Source organism: Pungitius pungitius, chromosome 3 (assembly GCF_949316345.1).
Source record: "Pungitius pungitius chromosome 3, fPunPun2.1, whole genome shotgun sequence".
NCBI lineage: Eukaryota > Metazoa > Chordata > Actinopteri > Perciformes > Gasterosteidae > Pungitius > Pungitius pungitius.
The window spans coordinates 18,693,184-18,710,100 of NC_084902.1; the positions used below are offsets into that span (position 1 = coordinate 18,693,184).

A 16,917-nucleotide genomic window follows, 5' to 3' on the forward strand; every position below is an offset into this window, starting at 1 on the left:
GTAGCAAAACGTATTTTGGCACATATGAATAATTAGGACTCAAAACTGCAATAACTTTTTTCATCTGTGATGCCAAGAGGCCATCGACCCGAGCTCCACCTACTTTACAAGTCTGGTGGTATTGTATATATTTTACTTATTGTCAACAAATGCCCTGAAAATACCCAAACCAAAAATATATAAATAAACAATAAAACAAGCCATGTTTTGAGTCAACCCTACATGGTTTCTGTGCCTGCTGCCAGGCAAAGAAAAAAACAATACTTGAATCCCTCCCTTCTCCTTACATTGAATTTGTTGACATTAAGAAATTCAACATAATAATGGCAGCCACAATCAATCACCATGCTGTATCTACGTGGAGCTCTACAAGGTATGACGAAACCATCATTCCCTAGAGGTAAATACATCTAGGCCTCTCATTCTCTAGAAGTGGATCTCATCAATGGTGTATTCTGAAAAATTATCCTCATTTTTACATCAGGTCAACTTTTTGGATAGTTGTTGTTAGCCAGTTAGTGTCAGGCTTTGTGTATTTTACAGCTTCCTCCCACAAACATTGAGGTATTAATGAAAACCTGCACTTTGCATTTGAGTGTTGAAAACAATCGTATCTGTACAATTGCTACAATATGCATAAGTAAAGAGGTCGGGCACTGTTCACTACACACAGTGATGCATGTAAAAGTGCTTCTGTGAGAATGTATGGCCATAAAAGGCTTTGGCAATGATCACGGCTGTACTTCACTCTCATTGCTTGGCATCAGCAGCCCACAAGTGGGGTGTTGGACCTTGATTCATTTCAGACTTGTACGCTGGCATAACTGTTTCCTCTAAGGGTCCATATTAGCTGTCAGTCCAGTGAGTCCCAGCGCTACTCAGCCCCACTTGGTACTGATAGGATGGATCCCGGATAGATAGAGCGCTTTGTGTCGAATAGGCTGAGAAATCTCTGTGAGGCCGGAGTGGAGACCCTGGTTTCTTCTGGTACAAAGGTGGATGGCCTGACCTTTCTCTGGATCCTGAAACGCCTGGAGAGACAGATGAAGAGGAGGATGAAGGAGGTATTACAGGCAGACCTCGCTGAACCGTAGCTGAGTTGTAGATACCCAAATCAGCCTGTGGTCTAGATGCCATGGATGATGTGGGATGCGGTACCGGAGTGACCGTGGCAGCATTGCTGAAGTGAGCAGTGAAGGGCTGGTACGGGACGCCCTCCATACTATAGCGAGGGTAGGGCTGCATCGTAGCCCACATGTTGCAATTTATTGAAGAGGAGTTGGCCAAGTCATCCGTGTCCCCTACTACCGATGCAGACTCCGTCTCAATACTACCGTACATGCAAGCCTCTCTAGAGGTAATTGCCTCTGTGCAGTAAGGATGAGACATCAACGGCGACTCATAAGCAGAAGCTGAACGAAGGTAATGCTCCTCTGAGACCACAGATGCTGTCTCCAAATACGGCCGCTTACATCCAAGCTCTAGGTGTCTGGCATTATCTGCAAATGATACAGTTAAAAGCATATTTTAATTTAAACCAGGGAGTAGGTGATGGAAATGTCATATTCTGTACAATAGATAAAACAACAACAGCTGTGAACATACCTCTGTGTTTAAAGCAGTGGTACAGAAGGCTGGGATCTCGGCTCTGAGGGAAGTGGCTCGAGATAGGATCTTGGGAGTCTGAGTTCGACAGAGTCTCATACTGATAGGAGGACCGCACTTGAGGGTGCCCCGGGAGAACTCCTTGTCCGAGCTTCCCTGCTAGGTGGCTATGTGACGAGATGAGCCTCTGGCGAACCATGTTCTTTGAAATAACTGGATAATCTTTTCTGTATAACAAGCAGCAACGGAGGAAAAAAGGAATCCGTCTGACATACTTCCAATTCCACAAGACGGTCTGTCAAGAAGGCAAGGTATCTTTTTTTTATCGAAACATAAAATAAATCTCCTGGACTGCTGATGTTTATGAGAGACTTCCAAATGGCTAAATGATCTTACAAGACCTGTCTTATTTTCCTGCTTCTTTTTTGTGTAAACCTACCCCTGTAGTCTTGAAACGCGTAGATCTCCTTCTTCACTACCCCGAAATCCTTTGGCAAATGGATTGTTTTCTATCTTTAGCTGAGTGATCTAGAAAAAAAATGTTTCATCAAAGATTTCATTGGTATCAAACTAATGGTAGATGAAACTATTACAGAAAGTTTCTTTAAATTGGGGGATGGGTGAGCTGTAAACAATCTCCTGGAAACATTTACTACCATTTCAGCTTTCATACTTTTTTCAAAAATGAAATAACACAATCAATGTTACTCTTGTTTGTCTAAAACTGATGATATTGCATGAATTGTATTTCATAGGTGCTTTACCTTATGGTTTTGGTAAGAGGTTACCGAGATGAAGGCTGTCTCATTAAAGGCATGAGTACAGTAGGCAGTGTTCTTGGATCCAAAGGCATTGTTTTCATCGGCTTTGACTATGTGTAGCCTGGGCTGGTACTTGTGCATAGAGTTCAGGATGATCTAGGAAGGGAAAGAGAAGATTACACATTTTATTTTCACTTCTTAAGACAACAGTCTATCAACAGCCACTAGTGTGTAGTATAACTTTTTTTCATAACTAGCTGGCGAAGAAATTGACAATGTTTACTGGCTTAAAGTGTAAAGTACTAAATTCCACAGTTGAAGTTTTGCAGTTGCTGACGTACTAGCAGTGTAATGGCAACAAGAGACATTCCACTAAACAATTACAAACTCCTTTAAGGTTGGGACACTCGGCTATATATTTTTGCCACTCTCTCCAGGATATGGAGTAAACTTTGTTTTCGTACAGCAGCATAGGCTGTTACTACTATTCAGTGAATCCAATTACTACATTGAGACTGATATGAGTTAATGCCCTAGGACATAATTCTAAAGCTCATGATAATGAAATCAATTCCTCAGCACATTTCCCTTGAGGTTAGAGTCTACGTACATAGGTGCTTGAAAAATGAACTGCACAACATCCCAACATTACCTAAATAATTTGCTCTCGTTGTAGTGTTTAGTATTCAGTGTTAACTTGTCCGAGCAGGTTAAGCACAGGGGAAACACTGAAAATGGCCCAGTAAACAAGAACAACTCTGTTCTCAACTAAATGACGTTCCCTTACAACTAAACAAGATTCCCAATGACGTTTATGGCAAACCCTTTTTTCATTCTGATTAATTATTTGAAACACAAAGTTACCAATGTCAATTAAAAAAAATGATTAAGAGATTAGGCCACATGAAGTCTAGGTTAGGTTTAGTGAAATATCATGGATTGGATCAAGTTACTGACATTTCATTTAGATATGTAATTTTATGTCATTTTGAAATGTTTGCCACAATATTGGTGAGTATGCTGTGCACAAAAATTGCATCTTTGTAAAAATAAACTATTAAGATTGTGTCATGTCTAACTATCTAATCTAAACTTTTTATCCTCAGTACATGTATAGCATTGAACCATAAGTTACATGTTCAAAATCACACTTTCACTATTCTAAAGAACACGGACCAATACGTAAAATGAGTGTGTTTATGGCTGTCTTTGTCGTTACTTTTATTGCATTGGATACCATTCATGTTACCACCATCTTACCTGCTGAATTCCTCATTGGAACCAAGTCTTGTGCAAAGTTTTTGGATTAGATCTGTTTGATGCATTTCTCATCTCCAACACACTTGATCTGAAATCTAAATGTGTTGTGTGTTCGGATAGCAGATGACATGTGCTGAGCGTGCATAGTGTTTAGGTTGCATGGGTGGCTGCAGGTCTGCTCACTCGCATCAGCCCGCTCACTACAGCCGACTGCTGTGCCCAGTGAAGCGTTAGCAACAGTAAGGCAGGGTCATCACTAGTCCAGCTCTGTCAATGCTGATGAACATCAAGCGCTTCACTTTGGCTCCCCTCTTCGTTTTCCAAAGACTCTCCCTAGGAGTCTCTCAGGGGTCTCTCAAAGAGAAGCAGAGGTTGAACAGGGCACAGGGAGCAGCGAATGGCCCTGTGCTCACATGCTCCTGTTGTCGTGGCAGTCTGGGGAGGCACAGATTACCAGCTATTGGCTGGTTTGCCAGAGGTCCTTTTGTTGACCCTTTGTCTGCTCTGCGGTCTGTCTGTTATTGGAGGGTGATACTGAAGGATCTTGAGTGACTGTCTGAAGGAAGTGATCAGGAAAGCCGTCCTCAGATCCACAAAGAGCTAAAGAAGGTATTTGCTTTCATCTTCTTTAATATTCCTGATACAGATAAGTGATTAGAATCTTGAATGTAATCATGTCATGTAATGACCCAACCAGACTTGGACTTCAATATTGGATGATAAAAGTCATAATACTTCCCTACATTACTGTCAATGGGTAAAAGTTGTTTTGTCTAAGATGGACGACATTCTTTGAGATACTAAGCTGGTTAAGCATAGAACAGGCAGTGTGAATTATAGTTGGATTAGTCATTTTGTAACCCATGCTGAATGGGAGTTCCTTTACTCTACATTGAGAAGACCTGCTCTACTACACACCTCCCGATCTTGGCGTCGTCGGGGCTCTGCCTGGCCTCAAACACACACGCCCCTCATTACTCGCCCTTATCACTGGCCAGGCACTCAACTGGATCTGACAGCAGGCCCTGCCACGGATCTGAGAGGTTATGAACCTAATGAGCCCGCCCATTGATGGGATGGCATCAGACAAGCTATCCTTAAGCCCCCCTGGGGAGCGCTGCCAAATTCATACTCTTCACATCACTACGCAGCCACGGCCTCCTTAGTTTCTTTTATGCTTTCCTTCAGAAATCTAAAAAAACACCTTTACCTTTTTGCATTTTGCAAATGTTTCATATAAAATGTTATCACGAGCTGAATGTTTCTTCTCACATCAGGTGGGATTTTTTGTCTGAACAAGTTCCGTCCAGTCATGAATTTTCAGCAGTGTATAAAGTTTTGGAGGTGTAGATAAATGTGAAAACGAATATACATTATCTTGAAAGCAAAAGGAATTTTAGAAAGTATTTCACACTTAACGCCTTAGCTCTATAATCTAAAAAAAGATTTCACTTTACATCTTTAAGTTTCATTTTGTTCAGTAGGCCTGTTCTCTAACTGTATTTTACAGGGCAGATCATCAACACTCACCATTTTAAGTTGAAAAGACATTGATCTTGAATAGGACTTGATTTGCTCTAGTATTTTCTTCATGTTTTCGGCCACATTAGGCATCGCAATGTTGGACTTCAGCTTGGCGACCATTGCTTGGATTGCCCCCCATCTTGTACTGAGGATTGATCTGCTGTCTTTGGTGAGCCCCTAACATTACCTGTAGTGCTAGCAACCGGTTAAATACTTCCACGGTGGACTGGAGGATCGAACCGTCCACCCTCTTTTTGGAAAATGACACATTTTACCTCCAAGGCACATCTTGGTGATTCAATTGATATTGATATTGGTTCTAATTATATCATTTACCATTGGAATAATGAGAATAGAAATAGTAATAAAAAATATCTGCAGGTACTCACATGCCCAAAAGGGTCCAGGTGATTGTTTGTTAACTTGAGCTTCTGAAACGACACCAGTTGCCTCATCCAGTGAGCTCCTATGGCGGGGGAATCAGGGTGCACATAGAGTCTGCCTGGCATTGCTGGCTCAGCTTTGCCAGCCACCATCCTAAAAAATATGGACAAACATGAAGAAACAAACTGTGATAGGAAAAGAAAAGAAAAAAGTAATGTGACCTCCAGCTGTTTAAAAAAGCTAATGCTATTTAACATGTAAATAACATAGCTCACAACTATTTGTCCCTGTCACCACATGAATTAAGTCTGCTTTACCGTAACGCTGCAATAGAGAGGTGTACAACACTACTGCTCTCAATTCTGACTGTACTTAATCCTTGAAGGAGGTGGCCTCGGCTAATACATCGTACTAACTATGCTTCTCCAAGGTGTTGCTGAGGAACACCAAAACCCACCATCTGTAGGCCGTGCCCCAAGATCAGCAGCAAATATTTGTAGTCTTCTCCATGCAAAACGTTTTGCCCACCTATTGGAAATGTGAATGCCACTTCAAAATACTGAACTCAGTGCAGCAGCTTTTGTCTTTGACTAGTGTCTTGACTGTACCCTGCAGAAAGGAGATGTGGTCAATGAACATGTCTAGTAACACATATCTTTTAAACTATGCCAGGCTTCTATTATTGGCTCTTATACAATAATTGAAATTAGAATTTGAAATAAAAAATACATGGAAAGTCTAGGTCTACTATGATTTTGCGTGGCATCTTTGGTAAATGGACCAAATGGTGGTAACCAAGTGACTGAGGCCTCACGCACACGTTAGGACTGTCCCTCCGATCATGAGGTGCAGAAGGAAGGCAGAACATTTTGCCCTTCGCAGTGACGTATGGATTTACAAACTACGGGCCATTTTCAGGGCCAGATTAACTTGTTATGGGTGCAAAAACTTGCTGATGAGTCCATTCTTTGCTAAATATAAAGTCTTCAGACTACCCTATAGATTAGGGCCACGTCATGACCGGTCTAATTGGATATTATTCCATGATATCATTAAGTGCATATTCCGTGTCATTGAATTAATTAGTCATTCATCTTCTCTGCTGCTTATTGTAGCATCGGGCGACCGACAGGGTACACCCCTGGTTGCCTGTCAATTGCAGGCCTGACTTAGAGACAGATACAAATCGTCAAACCAGCGAACAAAGGTTTATAGTTAAATATTGAATAACTTGAGCATAGTTGATAGATAGATACCTATCCCTAATGTTTAAACATATAGCAGGTGACATGCTCAGATATTCTAGAAATCCATATTTTTGAATATGGTGAAATACATATTTGATTGGAATCCATTCTTCTGTGTTTGGTTTTGTCTGGTAATAATGGTTGGAAAGTAATATGGAACCGGAGGTCTCAGCCCGTTAATTGCCCACCGTGCCTAAGTTAACTACTGTCCGTGCCTAGCAGTGGTGAAAGTAAGCCGGTACTGGCTGGTACGGCGCACCGGTAAGAAATTTCTTCCCGGTGCGCCTTACTGGGAAGAAATTACGACACACGCACAGTCCCGTCGCAACAAGGCAAGCAAATCAAGCAACTGCTTGGGGCGCCCGCCGAGCTGGCTTGGGGCCCCAAGACAATGACTAAGAATAAAATGCAACGACATTAGATCGGAGCGCTTGGACCCAGAAGAGGCTAAATGTCACGTGTGACGTCACTGACGTATCATGACGTATCATAGTACCACCAAGAAATAAAAACGACTTTCACCCTTGGTGCCTAGGCATATTGTTATTCAAGTAGCTACAATGTGCTTAACTGCTAAGAAAGTCTGTAGGACTCGGGCCATCTTCAACAAAAATAATCAAAAATCAACCTTACCACTTGTTATCACAGAACTTGTAGCGATGGTCATCAGCAGGAACAACGTCAATAAGTAGGATGTATTTAGTTTTAGGGTTCATCCCAGTTACTTTAACTTTGTAGCTGGGGAACATCCTCCTGTGGAAAAATTTAAAGGAAAGGTGTCAGAAATGAATGGGGCCGTTAAAAACAAGCGTGTGCAAATTAAGTATCCTCATGGAATTATCTTATTTTCAAGTTTCAAAAAAGTGAAAAATATCTAATCTGCAACCAAAAAAATATAATAAAGTGTTTATCAAAAAATATATATATATATATGAAGAATTAAAAAATATAAATCTTATTCAAAAAAATTAGTTTAATTAGAAATAAGTGAAAACTATATTCAACCTGAAAATACTTTTCCTCAACTTATTTTTATTTATCTCAAGCCCAAAACTGCAACATACACAAACATATTTGCGCATGTGTCTGCCCTGCGTGGGAGAAAAAAACATTCATTTATTTTATTCCAGACTTTTTCAGGGGGGGAGGGTGGCCCCTGTTATAATGGTAGGGGAAAGACTAAAGCCATAAAACACATGAAGGGAGCTACCTTTCCTGACCCCTTCTGGGAACCAAAAACTTTTTCATCCCATCAATGCCAGAGGAAATTTAGCCAAGGGCTCAGTGCCTCTTATAAAGATCTAAGTGGTTTTTAATGGCACCCGCGATTGGACAATAGTTTAGATAGCTGAATCGTCATTGCACTAAAGGCTCTGGTCAAAAAGGACTTCAGTCTATCTGACAGTGGCGCCCAAGGAAACAAGTTAAAACACTCTCATGAAAGGCATTGCATGCTCTCTGGGAAATTAGCATAGCATCAAAACCCCTTCATGCATACTTGCTGTTCCCATTGGTGCAGATGCTCTTCTTCAAAAGCATCATAGTGCCTGACACCATCTGATCATGTTACTGTAAATACTCCCTCACATAGGAGAGAGAGAAGGGATTGAGGGCAGGTAATTTAAATCTCTCTCCCTGGCTTTAAATCCAATCAGAAGGAGAGATCAGTCCTGGTATCATCCTCACTGAAAGACAGGTTAATCTCAGAGGAACATTCAAAGCAGAGCCAAGCTCATTTCTGGCTCCATTCATAGCATAGAGATGGAGCAGACGGAGGCCTGTGTCAACACATGTGGCCCTCGGATTTGTGTGATACGGTCATAACTATCTAGAGAAGGGCTCTGCTGCTGCTCACGCGTCAGCTGTCTAGCTGGACAGATGAACCTGACGCATCACAATAGCATACACACATGAATGGTGTTGAATCAATATGTGTCTTTGTTAGAATACTAACTCAACATTGTTCCAGAATCAAAGATGCTGCTAACTAGGTTGTATAACATGTCAGCTGACATCATCTAAGAAATAGCATTTGTATTCAGAAAGTTCATACTAGAGTGAGGTAGAGACACAATGATTTGCCCCCTGCCTACATTTACATCTCAGTACAGGGGTTATGTTTTGGTAATTTACAAAACAATCAGGGTGTTCCAGGAAATCCAACAAGGTTTTTGTTAGAAACATGTTGCAATGTTGCATTTTGTCACTCCTTGTGAAAAGGAATCAATAACATTTCATTTACTCTAATTAAGCCCTGTAAGCACATTATAAACCCAATGTATGTAAAAACAATTGTGTGATTTCCATCCATCCATTTGCTGTACCTCCACTGTCTCTCTTAGACAATTTTTTATTATATGTCAGCTACAAATGTTTTTTTTCTCCCCACATGTCAAACATGACTAATGGTAGCTGGATTTAATTTGCAAAAGGTTGCAAACTTACTGTGTGTTTCTCTCCATTGAATTTGTCCTGTGCCGATGTGAGGGTTTGGGACATAGGATGTCGAATCTCTGAGACAAATTTGTAATTTGTGATTTTTGGGCTATAGAAAAATATATATATATATATATATATATAATGTATTGCTTTTAACTAAAGTGTGGAAAAGGTTTTGCAATTCTAGTCAGCTGATGGTCAAAGTCAGACAGCATGATGGCATGCATATACATGCTGTGGTGTGACTAAGTGGGTGAGTTTAAGAGGAGCATGAGAAATGGAAGTCGGAGAGAGTGTGTATGATATCAGTGTCAGGGCGTGTGTGTGTGTTTCTGTGCACAGCCAGCTGCTTCTCTTAACAATCCCACATGTTTAGGCCCTGCAGTGATCCATTCCCTCTCTAGGAATCTCCAGTACCACGGCGAGATCAAAAGGAGTGTTGGGAGGTTGAGGAGGGGGATGAGTAAACGCCGCAACCTAGTAGACTCGGCCTATTGTGGGCGCCGGATTTCTCTTATCAACCCGCCGCTGCCCTTTTGACGGGCTGTGTACAAAGAGGGAGAGTGAGGGAAGAGCTGCACTTGGTGCTTTGAAGAGGGAGGATTACGCCTGCACAATGACAGTCACAATAACAAGTCCACCCGTCTCAGCTAGGTGCTGCATGGCGGTGGGCCGAGCAAGTTTCAGCTCAGAGTGTCAGGAAAATGTGGAATTCCCTGCATGCCGGCCTGCCTCCTCTCCTCACATGTTCCCACTGTGGGACCCAAACGCTTTTTAGACCAGGTGACCCCTTTATCAAGATTTGTTTTGTTCAGTGCACCCCGTTTCACAATACGCTGATGAAATAGGTTTAAATCTTATTTTATTTTTGACTTTCTTTTTATGGAATTTTTAATATAAAATGCTCAATGTGTAACTGTCCTATCATGTACTTGGGGCTTAGATGTAATTATCATATGATATTATTAATATAATCATCTGCTCTATATACAAATATTTCCAGACCATATTTCCAGACCACTGTGCACCTGAAAAGTGTGCAATGTGTTACTATGGCAACCCGGTTAGCGTGAAAATATATTGGACACCAACTTTGGAAACCACTGAGTCAGAGCCTTTAGGATCCCTAGGACACCCAATATTCCTGAGATTGAAACACAATTTCATAGATTGTACCATCCAATAATTATATCAATTTTGGGAAGTTTTAGGAGTAAAAATGCATCATATTTTAAATGTTCTATTTTTAACAAATCTGATCTTGGAACTTAACCAGCACAAGTTCCATTTCTTCCATTTCTTTTCTTATTTCCATTAAAACACAATATATCTATAGTTGTTTGGAGCCTGTTTATTAAGCGGTCCCCAGCAGTTCTGTCCGTACCTGTCATACGCATCTCCTGTCTTCATGCATGTTTAAGCTGCATAGGGACAAGCTCACAATTGCCCGCAAAAGGCCTAAGAAGCACTGTAGCTAATTTCTGATAAAATAAAAAAATGTGTGACATACAATTTAGCCAATCGGTAATTAGACTCGGCCTGGGGCAACGTTGGTTTTGACCCAAGCATGCGCGTTCTCGTTCAGGCTGGTATCGCCAGGTGGATGACATTCTGGAGGAAGTAATGAGCACAGATTTTATCACCATTCAGGCGGGCGAGACGACGGACATACAGTTTATTTTATTTTATATATATTTATGTTAAACTGAATTGATGTGATTATACAGGTGATAAAAATAATATTGTCAAAGAGTTATTTACTGCTTGTTTTCATGTTGGAATACATATTAAACATCTTACTGCAAAGTTGTAATGTCTTTTGGTACACAGAACACACAGACTCCTTTCCCCCTCAACCCTCTTTACTTAATACTGTGTATTTTCCCAAGTTTTAACAAAGCAAACATCTAGAAAGGAATGTGGTAATAGCCCACTGAAATATTGTGTACCAGGGTAATAAGCTTAATCATATCATTTACACAGTATGTTTATACATACTCTAGAGAGAATTAATTGCATAATAACATATATACATGTTATTAAATTAGCATTAATTAATTTTAACCTATATTACCTTTTCATAATCATTTTTATTACCCCTTTATCTACAGCTAACCAAACATTGCAATCATTACCATGTTGTTATTGATATATGACTATAATAAAAGGCTCTTGCTATATTTAATCATTATCAAGCATTGTTTTGCGCTCCTTATCTAATAGGTTTCAGTCTGAGAGTACTCAAATAACTATACATAATGCTATCTATACATAATGCTGCTACCATGTTATTACTGACCTGTAATGTACAGAGACTGCCCTCAAAATGACTTACTAAAACATTGTACATTTACTGGCCTCAGAAATCAATGATTATGATGTCCATCACAAAGACAAATGAAGCCTATGGTTAGGTGCAACATGTGGACATTGGTTTGTCTGTGTGTTAGCATCAGCATGGAATCAGGAGCATTTACCTCAAAGCGCTGGTGGGCCTCAGTTCAGCTCCTGGCTGTAGACTCTTGCTTGTTTAGGATTTGAAGGCTTGGCTGACTATGTCTTTCTGTCCACCCGAAATTTCCGTTCTACCTAGATTTCTGTACTGTACTGCGGCCAGCTGAAGCACCTCCGTTTTAGATGTCCATCAAAAGATCCGGCTCACCAGTAGGAGGAGGATTACTGGTGAGCCGAACTCTTCCTCCCAGACCTGGTACGCACCCTCTCCCGTTTTCCCCACGGACTCTTTGGAACTAGCAGTGTTCATTGACTCAGGAGCAGATGAGAGCTTTATTGATCGTAGACTGGCAGAGCAACTCCAATTATCATTGGCTCCCTTATTTGCTGATGCCCTAGACGGCCGCCCCCTATTTTGTGACATTCTTGGGTGGCCCGGGTTACAGAAACATAACATAACAAAAATATGAACTGAGCTGACAGGGTCCATAGTTGGGTGGAGCATCTACTGCCACACGTCTTGTCTCCTATCTGCCTCTCCTAAAGAGAGGCTACGGACATTTCTGCGGTCCTCTCTGTGTTCAACAAGGACCATGCTACCTCTCATCCCTCTCATCGGCTGTATTTGATTGCTCCATCTGACTTCTCGCCAGAGCATGTGCTCCCAAGGAACACATCTACTCGCTATGTGCCCCAGAGGCCGAGGCGATGAAACTTTACATTTGTCCCTTCTTTACTCCCGCGGGATCCAGTTTCTTTTTCGTTGGGAAGAAGGACAAAACACTACGCCCCTGCATTGATTCTGTGGCTTCAACGGCATTACCAGTAAGAACCGATTCCACCCTTTCCACTAATTTCCTCTATGTTCAAACTATCTTTATCTTGCTTGATCTTTGAATTCCACTTTTTTATTGCTTTTACACGTTATTTTGGGTATCTGGCATGTCTACTGCCCCCAAAACTCTGGAAAAAAACAACTCCCACGATTTGTTATGGTTGTTGTACGTCAGAAACATCATGCTTGAGTGACTGCGAATGAGCTTTCTTATAATTATCTTGTCACTATGAAATGGGAGTCTCTGTTACAGGTACTTGGCCATCTCATCCATCTCAGCACTTGACTTTGTTTTTGCAAAGCTCAGATATACTTGGAATAGCTTGCTAGCAGAATGAAGCAAATGAATCCCTCAAGATGCGCTGTGGTCGGCTGCACAGATCTGCATTACATTACATGTCATTCAGCTCACGCTTTCATCTAGAGCGACTTACATTGCATTTTAACCCATGGTTTACATTTTGCCTGGGGAGCAATTAGGTGTTTTGCTCGGGGACACTTCGACATGACACATGGAGCAGCTGAGATTCGAACCACCAACCTCGTGGTTCCCAACGCACCACGCTACTCACATGTGGCCCGGTCTGCACAAAGGGGAGAGGAGGAGGGGGGAGCTGGCTCATTACCAATTTAAAAGGATTTAAATGCATTTAAAGGAACCTGCACTCGAAAAGGGTCACTGTGGGAGGCTGATTTAGACAGGGTAAAAAGGGTGCTTTAAATTATCCTTGTGGTATTTTGACCACTGACACTGTTAGTCATGTTACTGACATTTCATTAAGACCCCAAGGAACCATATCAACTTGTGGTAAAATGGGCATACGCTGGGTCCTTTAAGGAACTATGAAGTCGGCAACCGGGAGCTATTGGCCCTTAAACTGGCGCTCTAGGAATGGAGACACTGTTTGGAGCCGACCAACCGTTTATTGCATGAACCAACCATAAGAATCTGGAATACATCTGAACAGCAAAGAGGTAAAAAGTTAAGCCTGTGGGGCAATGTTCTTAAACCACTTTAATTTCACTCTCAAAGAATGGGAAACCAGATGCCCTTTCACCAGTTCGAGGCCAAGGAAACCCCCAGTGAGCCATCTGCCATTCTGCCTCCATCCTGCGTGGTGGATATGGTAACCTGGGGCATTGAAAGCGAGGTAGGACAAGCTAACCACGGACCCTGTTTATTATAGCTTCACCATCATTACCCTTATACCAGCATGGTATAAGCATACTTTCGGATTGCTTGCAACAGGAGGCTGAGTGGTATCTCAATCAGAATATAATAAGGGAGGACACTTTGCTGGACTACAAATCTGACATTTAAACCCCAACATGCTATCAGAGAAATGCTATCTGTGTTTTTCTATAGTACCTTTTTTATTTACCTTTCTTTTATACAGTAGACAACAATACACAACTAGTTACTTGGATGTTCTATGGTACCTTTTTGGTTACTGTGTTTTTATACAGTACACAACTTTCTACTGTGATATTCTATGGTAAATTTTGGTTACTCTGTTTTTCCATTGTACCTTTTTGATTACTGTCTTTTAATACAGTACCCAACTTGTTACTGTGAATTTCTGCAGTACCTTATTGGTTACTGTGTTTTTATACAATACACAACTTGTAATTGTGTTTTTATACATTACACAACTTGTTACTGTGTTTTTATACAATACACAACTTGTTACTGTGGTTTTCCACAGTCATTTTTGGTAACTGTGATTTGGTGAGGGGTATTCTACAGTACTTTTTTAACTACTGTGTTTTTCTACAGTACACAACTTGTTTCTCTGATTTTCACAGTAAATTGTTACTGTAATCTTTGAGTGAATACACTATACATTAGTGTAAAATATTTTTATAGCAGCTTACAGCTTACTGCTCAACACAGGATAAAACTAGCAATTTTTTACAGTGTATACATATAAAATATATATACTATAATTGACAGAATCATCTACTCAAATGTCTGATTTAATGCAAGATTACAGTGTTTTACTGGTTTAACGTTCACATTTTAACATGGCCCATTGCGTTTTACCGTGTTAACAAGCTTGAATGCACTCTTCGTAACATACTTAAATAATTCAGTCCAGCGATCATTAAGCGAGAGTTCATCTTCAGAGCCTTTGCTTTTGCTTCTGGAGGATGGAGCCCATATTTGTGTGACCTTCAGCATGGCTATGGCAGACTGCAGTACTGGAGGTAAACCCAGACAAGTCTCCCAGCACAGCTGCACAACGCTTCAAAGGGCTTTAGGGATTCAGAGCCCACTTCATCAGCAGGACAAGGGAAAGCCCATCTCTTATAGTTATGCAGCATTAAGGAAAAAAGTGTGGTGACCTCTTACATTTTTCTACTGGAAAAAAAAACATCCCATGAGGAATGAGAGGCGGAGAATGTACTCATTCTCTGGTTAATGTCCAAAGGCCTCACTATCTAATCCTCGGGTCGCATTAAATCCAAAAGCCTAGCATTCATTTGTGTTTTCAATTATATAGTCCCGCAGCCGGACATTTCTGTTTGACAAAGTTATAACTGCTTTATGTTACGGTAACAGAAAGGTTAAAGATTCATTTTATGTGGTAAATCCATCACCTAAGTATCACCGTCTGTAACTTTCCACAATCTTATGAAGAGTACGAACAGGTTTGGTTATAATAGGATATGCAATGTCAGTAGTTCGGTCCTCGGTTCCTCCAGTCCACATGCTGAAGTGTCTTTGGGCATGACACTAAAGGCCGTGTACGTGTGTGTGTGTGTGTAATTAATCATAGCACCCTGCACCCATCTTTTAAAGTGATGCATTGTACTACTATAACAAGTAATTAAACATACACATTAACATTAAAAATGACGTGACAACATACAAATTTAATGAATAAGAACTCCAAAATCGTGTGTGTTACTGACCTTCCTGCTTTAGTAATGATCATCTCTGTGCCGGCCTCATGAAACTTCTTCCACAGCTCTCTCTCATGAAGAGCAACCTTAATGTTCTCAATTTTCTGAAAGAGAGCAGAAATCTCTCATACACTCACACACGGACCAAACTAACCCTCATCAGTGCATTGTTATCAAAATAACATTAAATTACTGTAAATAAACATTCATCATTCCATTTAATGAAGTGCTAACTATGTGGAGAATTATCCCTCCGTATTATAGTCTAAAAGCTGCAGCCATGTTGACTCCATGTGTACCTGGTTGGGCTCAGTGGAGCTGAGAATGGTGGGAGCTGTAGAGAGGCCCAGTGGGGAATGTTCTGGAAGCAGATCCGTCTCCCCACCGGACTGGACCCTCAAACATTCATCCGTCACAGCTGAAAGCTTCTCCTGCAGCATCTCTGCAGGATCAGAAAAATACTCAGCTGTCAGAGTTATCTGTGAGTGGCTGTGAAAGCAGAAAGAGAGAACACTGAACTGCACCATTAGTCACTGGGAAGCTGGGCTCAAGCACACGTATTCAGACTTCTGCATGTGTTTGTAGAGCTTCTCCAATAGGCGAGGGGCTGCTGGCCTCAGGCCAGGACTGTTAGCATGAGCTATCACAGTCTAGGTTACCAACTTGTACATAATCTATATTCATGTAGAAAGGAAAAGGAGTACACAAGAAAGATGAATTATGAAACTAGTAATAATAAGTAATACCAACTATCAAATATCTTTGCCTTAAAAGCATTGCATTAGCGGAGCCGAAAGGAATAATGATGTTGACTTTAAAATTGCATTATTTTTCTCTTAAACATTTTTTAAAGTTAAGTGAAATAATTTATATTATGATCATTAAAGCTTTTCTCTCTGGCTCAATGGGAAGTCAATTTAGAAACCAGTTCATAATTCTCTTTCACAGACTTTTTCATAAGAATTGCTTGTTTAATGTAAATGTAGAAATACATTGCTGATGTTGCAGCTTGGAAGATGTTGGACATCATTTCACACATTTCATATCTAATATTTCATTGTGGTGTATTAAGTCCCCAATCATTTAAAAGACAACTTGTCTTGCTCTGTGAATGGCTGCCGCCAAAGGGGTCTAATGTAAATAACTACACAAGTCACATATGTTTTGACTAAACATGTTTTCCTTTAATTCCACTAATAAGCTAAACTGAAGATCTAAAAAGTACTCTAAAGATCTAAAAGTTTGGGCATGTAAAAGTGTTTTTCTCTCCTTTCAGCTGTTTGTAACAATACCAGTACTGGCATTTCTTTGGATGGGCGTCCAGCCACTGGTTGCTGTTGGTGAAAAATAAGCCCATTGTGTTTCTTGAACCAAATAGTGTTTTGAAGGGTTTATAGTGTTGAACTCAGGAGGATGGATTGAAGACTAAGTTTTGCCATAGAGCGGTCCATCCGCTCTTTCCTAAACGGTTGTGCAATTAAAATGAAAAACAATACAAACA

The 16,917-nt window shown here is 40.7% G+C and overlaps 1 protein-coding gene across 1 annotated transcript; it reads right to left on the reverse strand.

Annotated features, from left to right (window-relative positions):
• Nucleotides 1–289: 289 nt before the first annotated feature.
• On the reverse strand, nucleotides 290–15,856 carry tbx4 (T-box transcription factor 4). The gene is made up of 8 exons (XM_037466543.2): nucleotides 15,716–15,856; nucleotides 15,426–15,520; nucleotides 7,415–7,534; nucleotides 5,540–5,687; nucleotides 2,370–2,522; nucleotides 2,045–2,133; nucleotides 1,606–1,832; nucleotides 290–1,499 (listed from the first exon to the last, which is right to left on the reverse strand). Exons 1-8 carry the CDS (start codon nucleotides 15,854–15,856, stop codon nucleotides 847–849), a joined length of 1,626 nt encoding a protein of 541 aa, XP_037322440.2. The 3' UTR covers nucleotides 290–846.
• Nucleotides 15,857–16,917: the final 1,061 nt, after the last annotated feature.

What these genes read in the sequence shown, in the direction of transcription:
- tbx4 (XM_037466543.2), bottom strand. Translation starts at nt 15,856, where the DNA reads ATGCTGCAGGAGAAGCTTTCAGCTGTGACGGATGAATGTTTGAGGGTC. An exon ending in ATCATTACTAAAGCAGGAAG is followed by an intron (nt 7,535 to 15,425) that starts GTCAGTAACACA and finishes ATTTTTCCACAG; the next exon opens with GAGGATGTTCCCCAGCTACA. An exon ending in CCTCTTACCAAAACCATAAG is followed by an intron (nt 2,134 to 2,369) that starts GTAAAGCACCTA and finishes TTTTTTTTCTAG; the next exon opens with ATCACTCAGCTAAAGATAGA.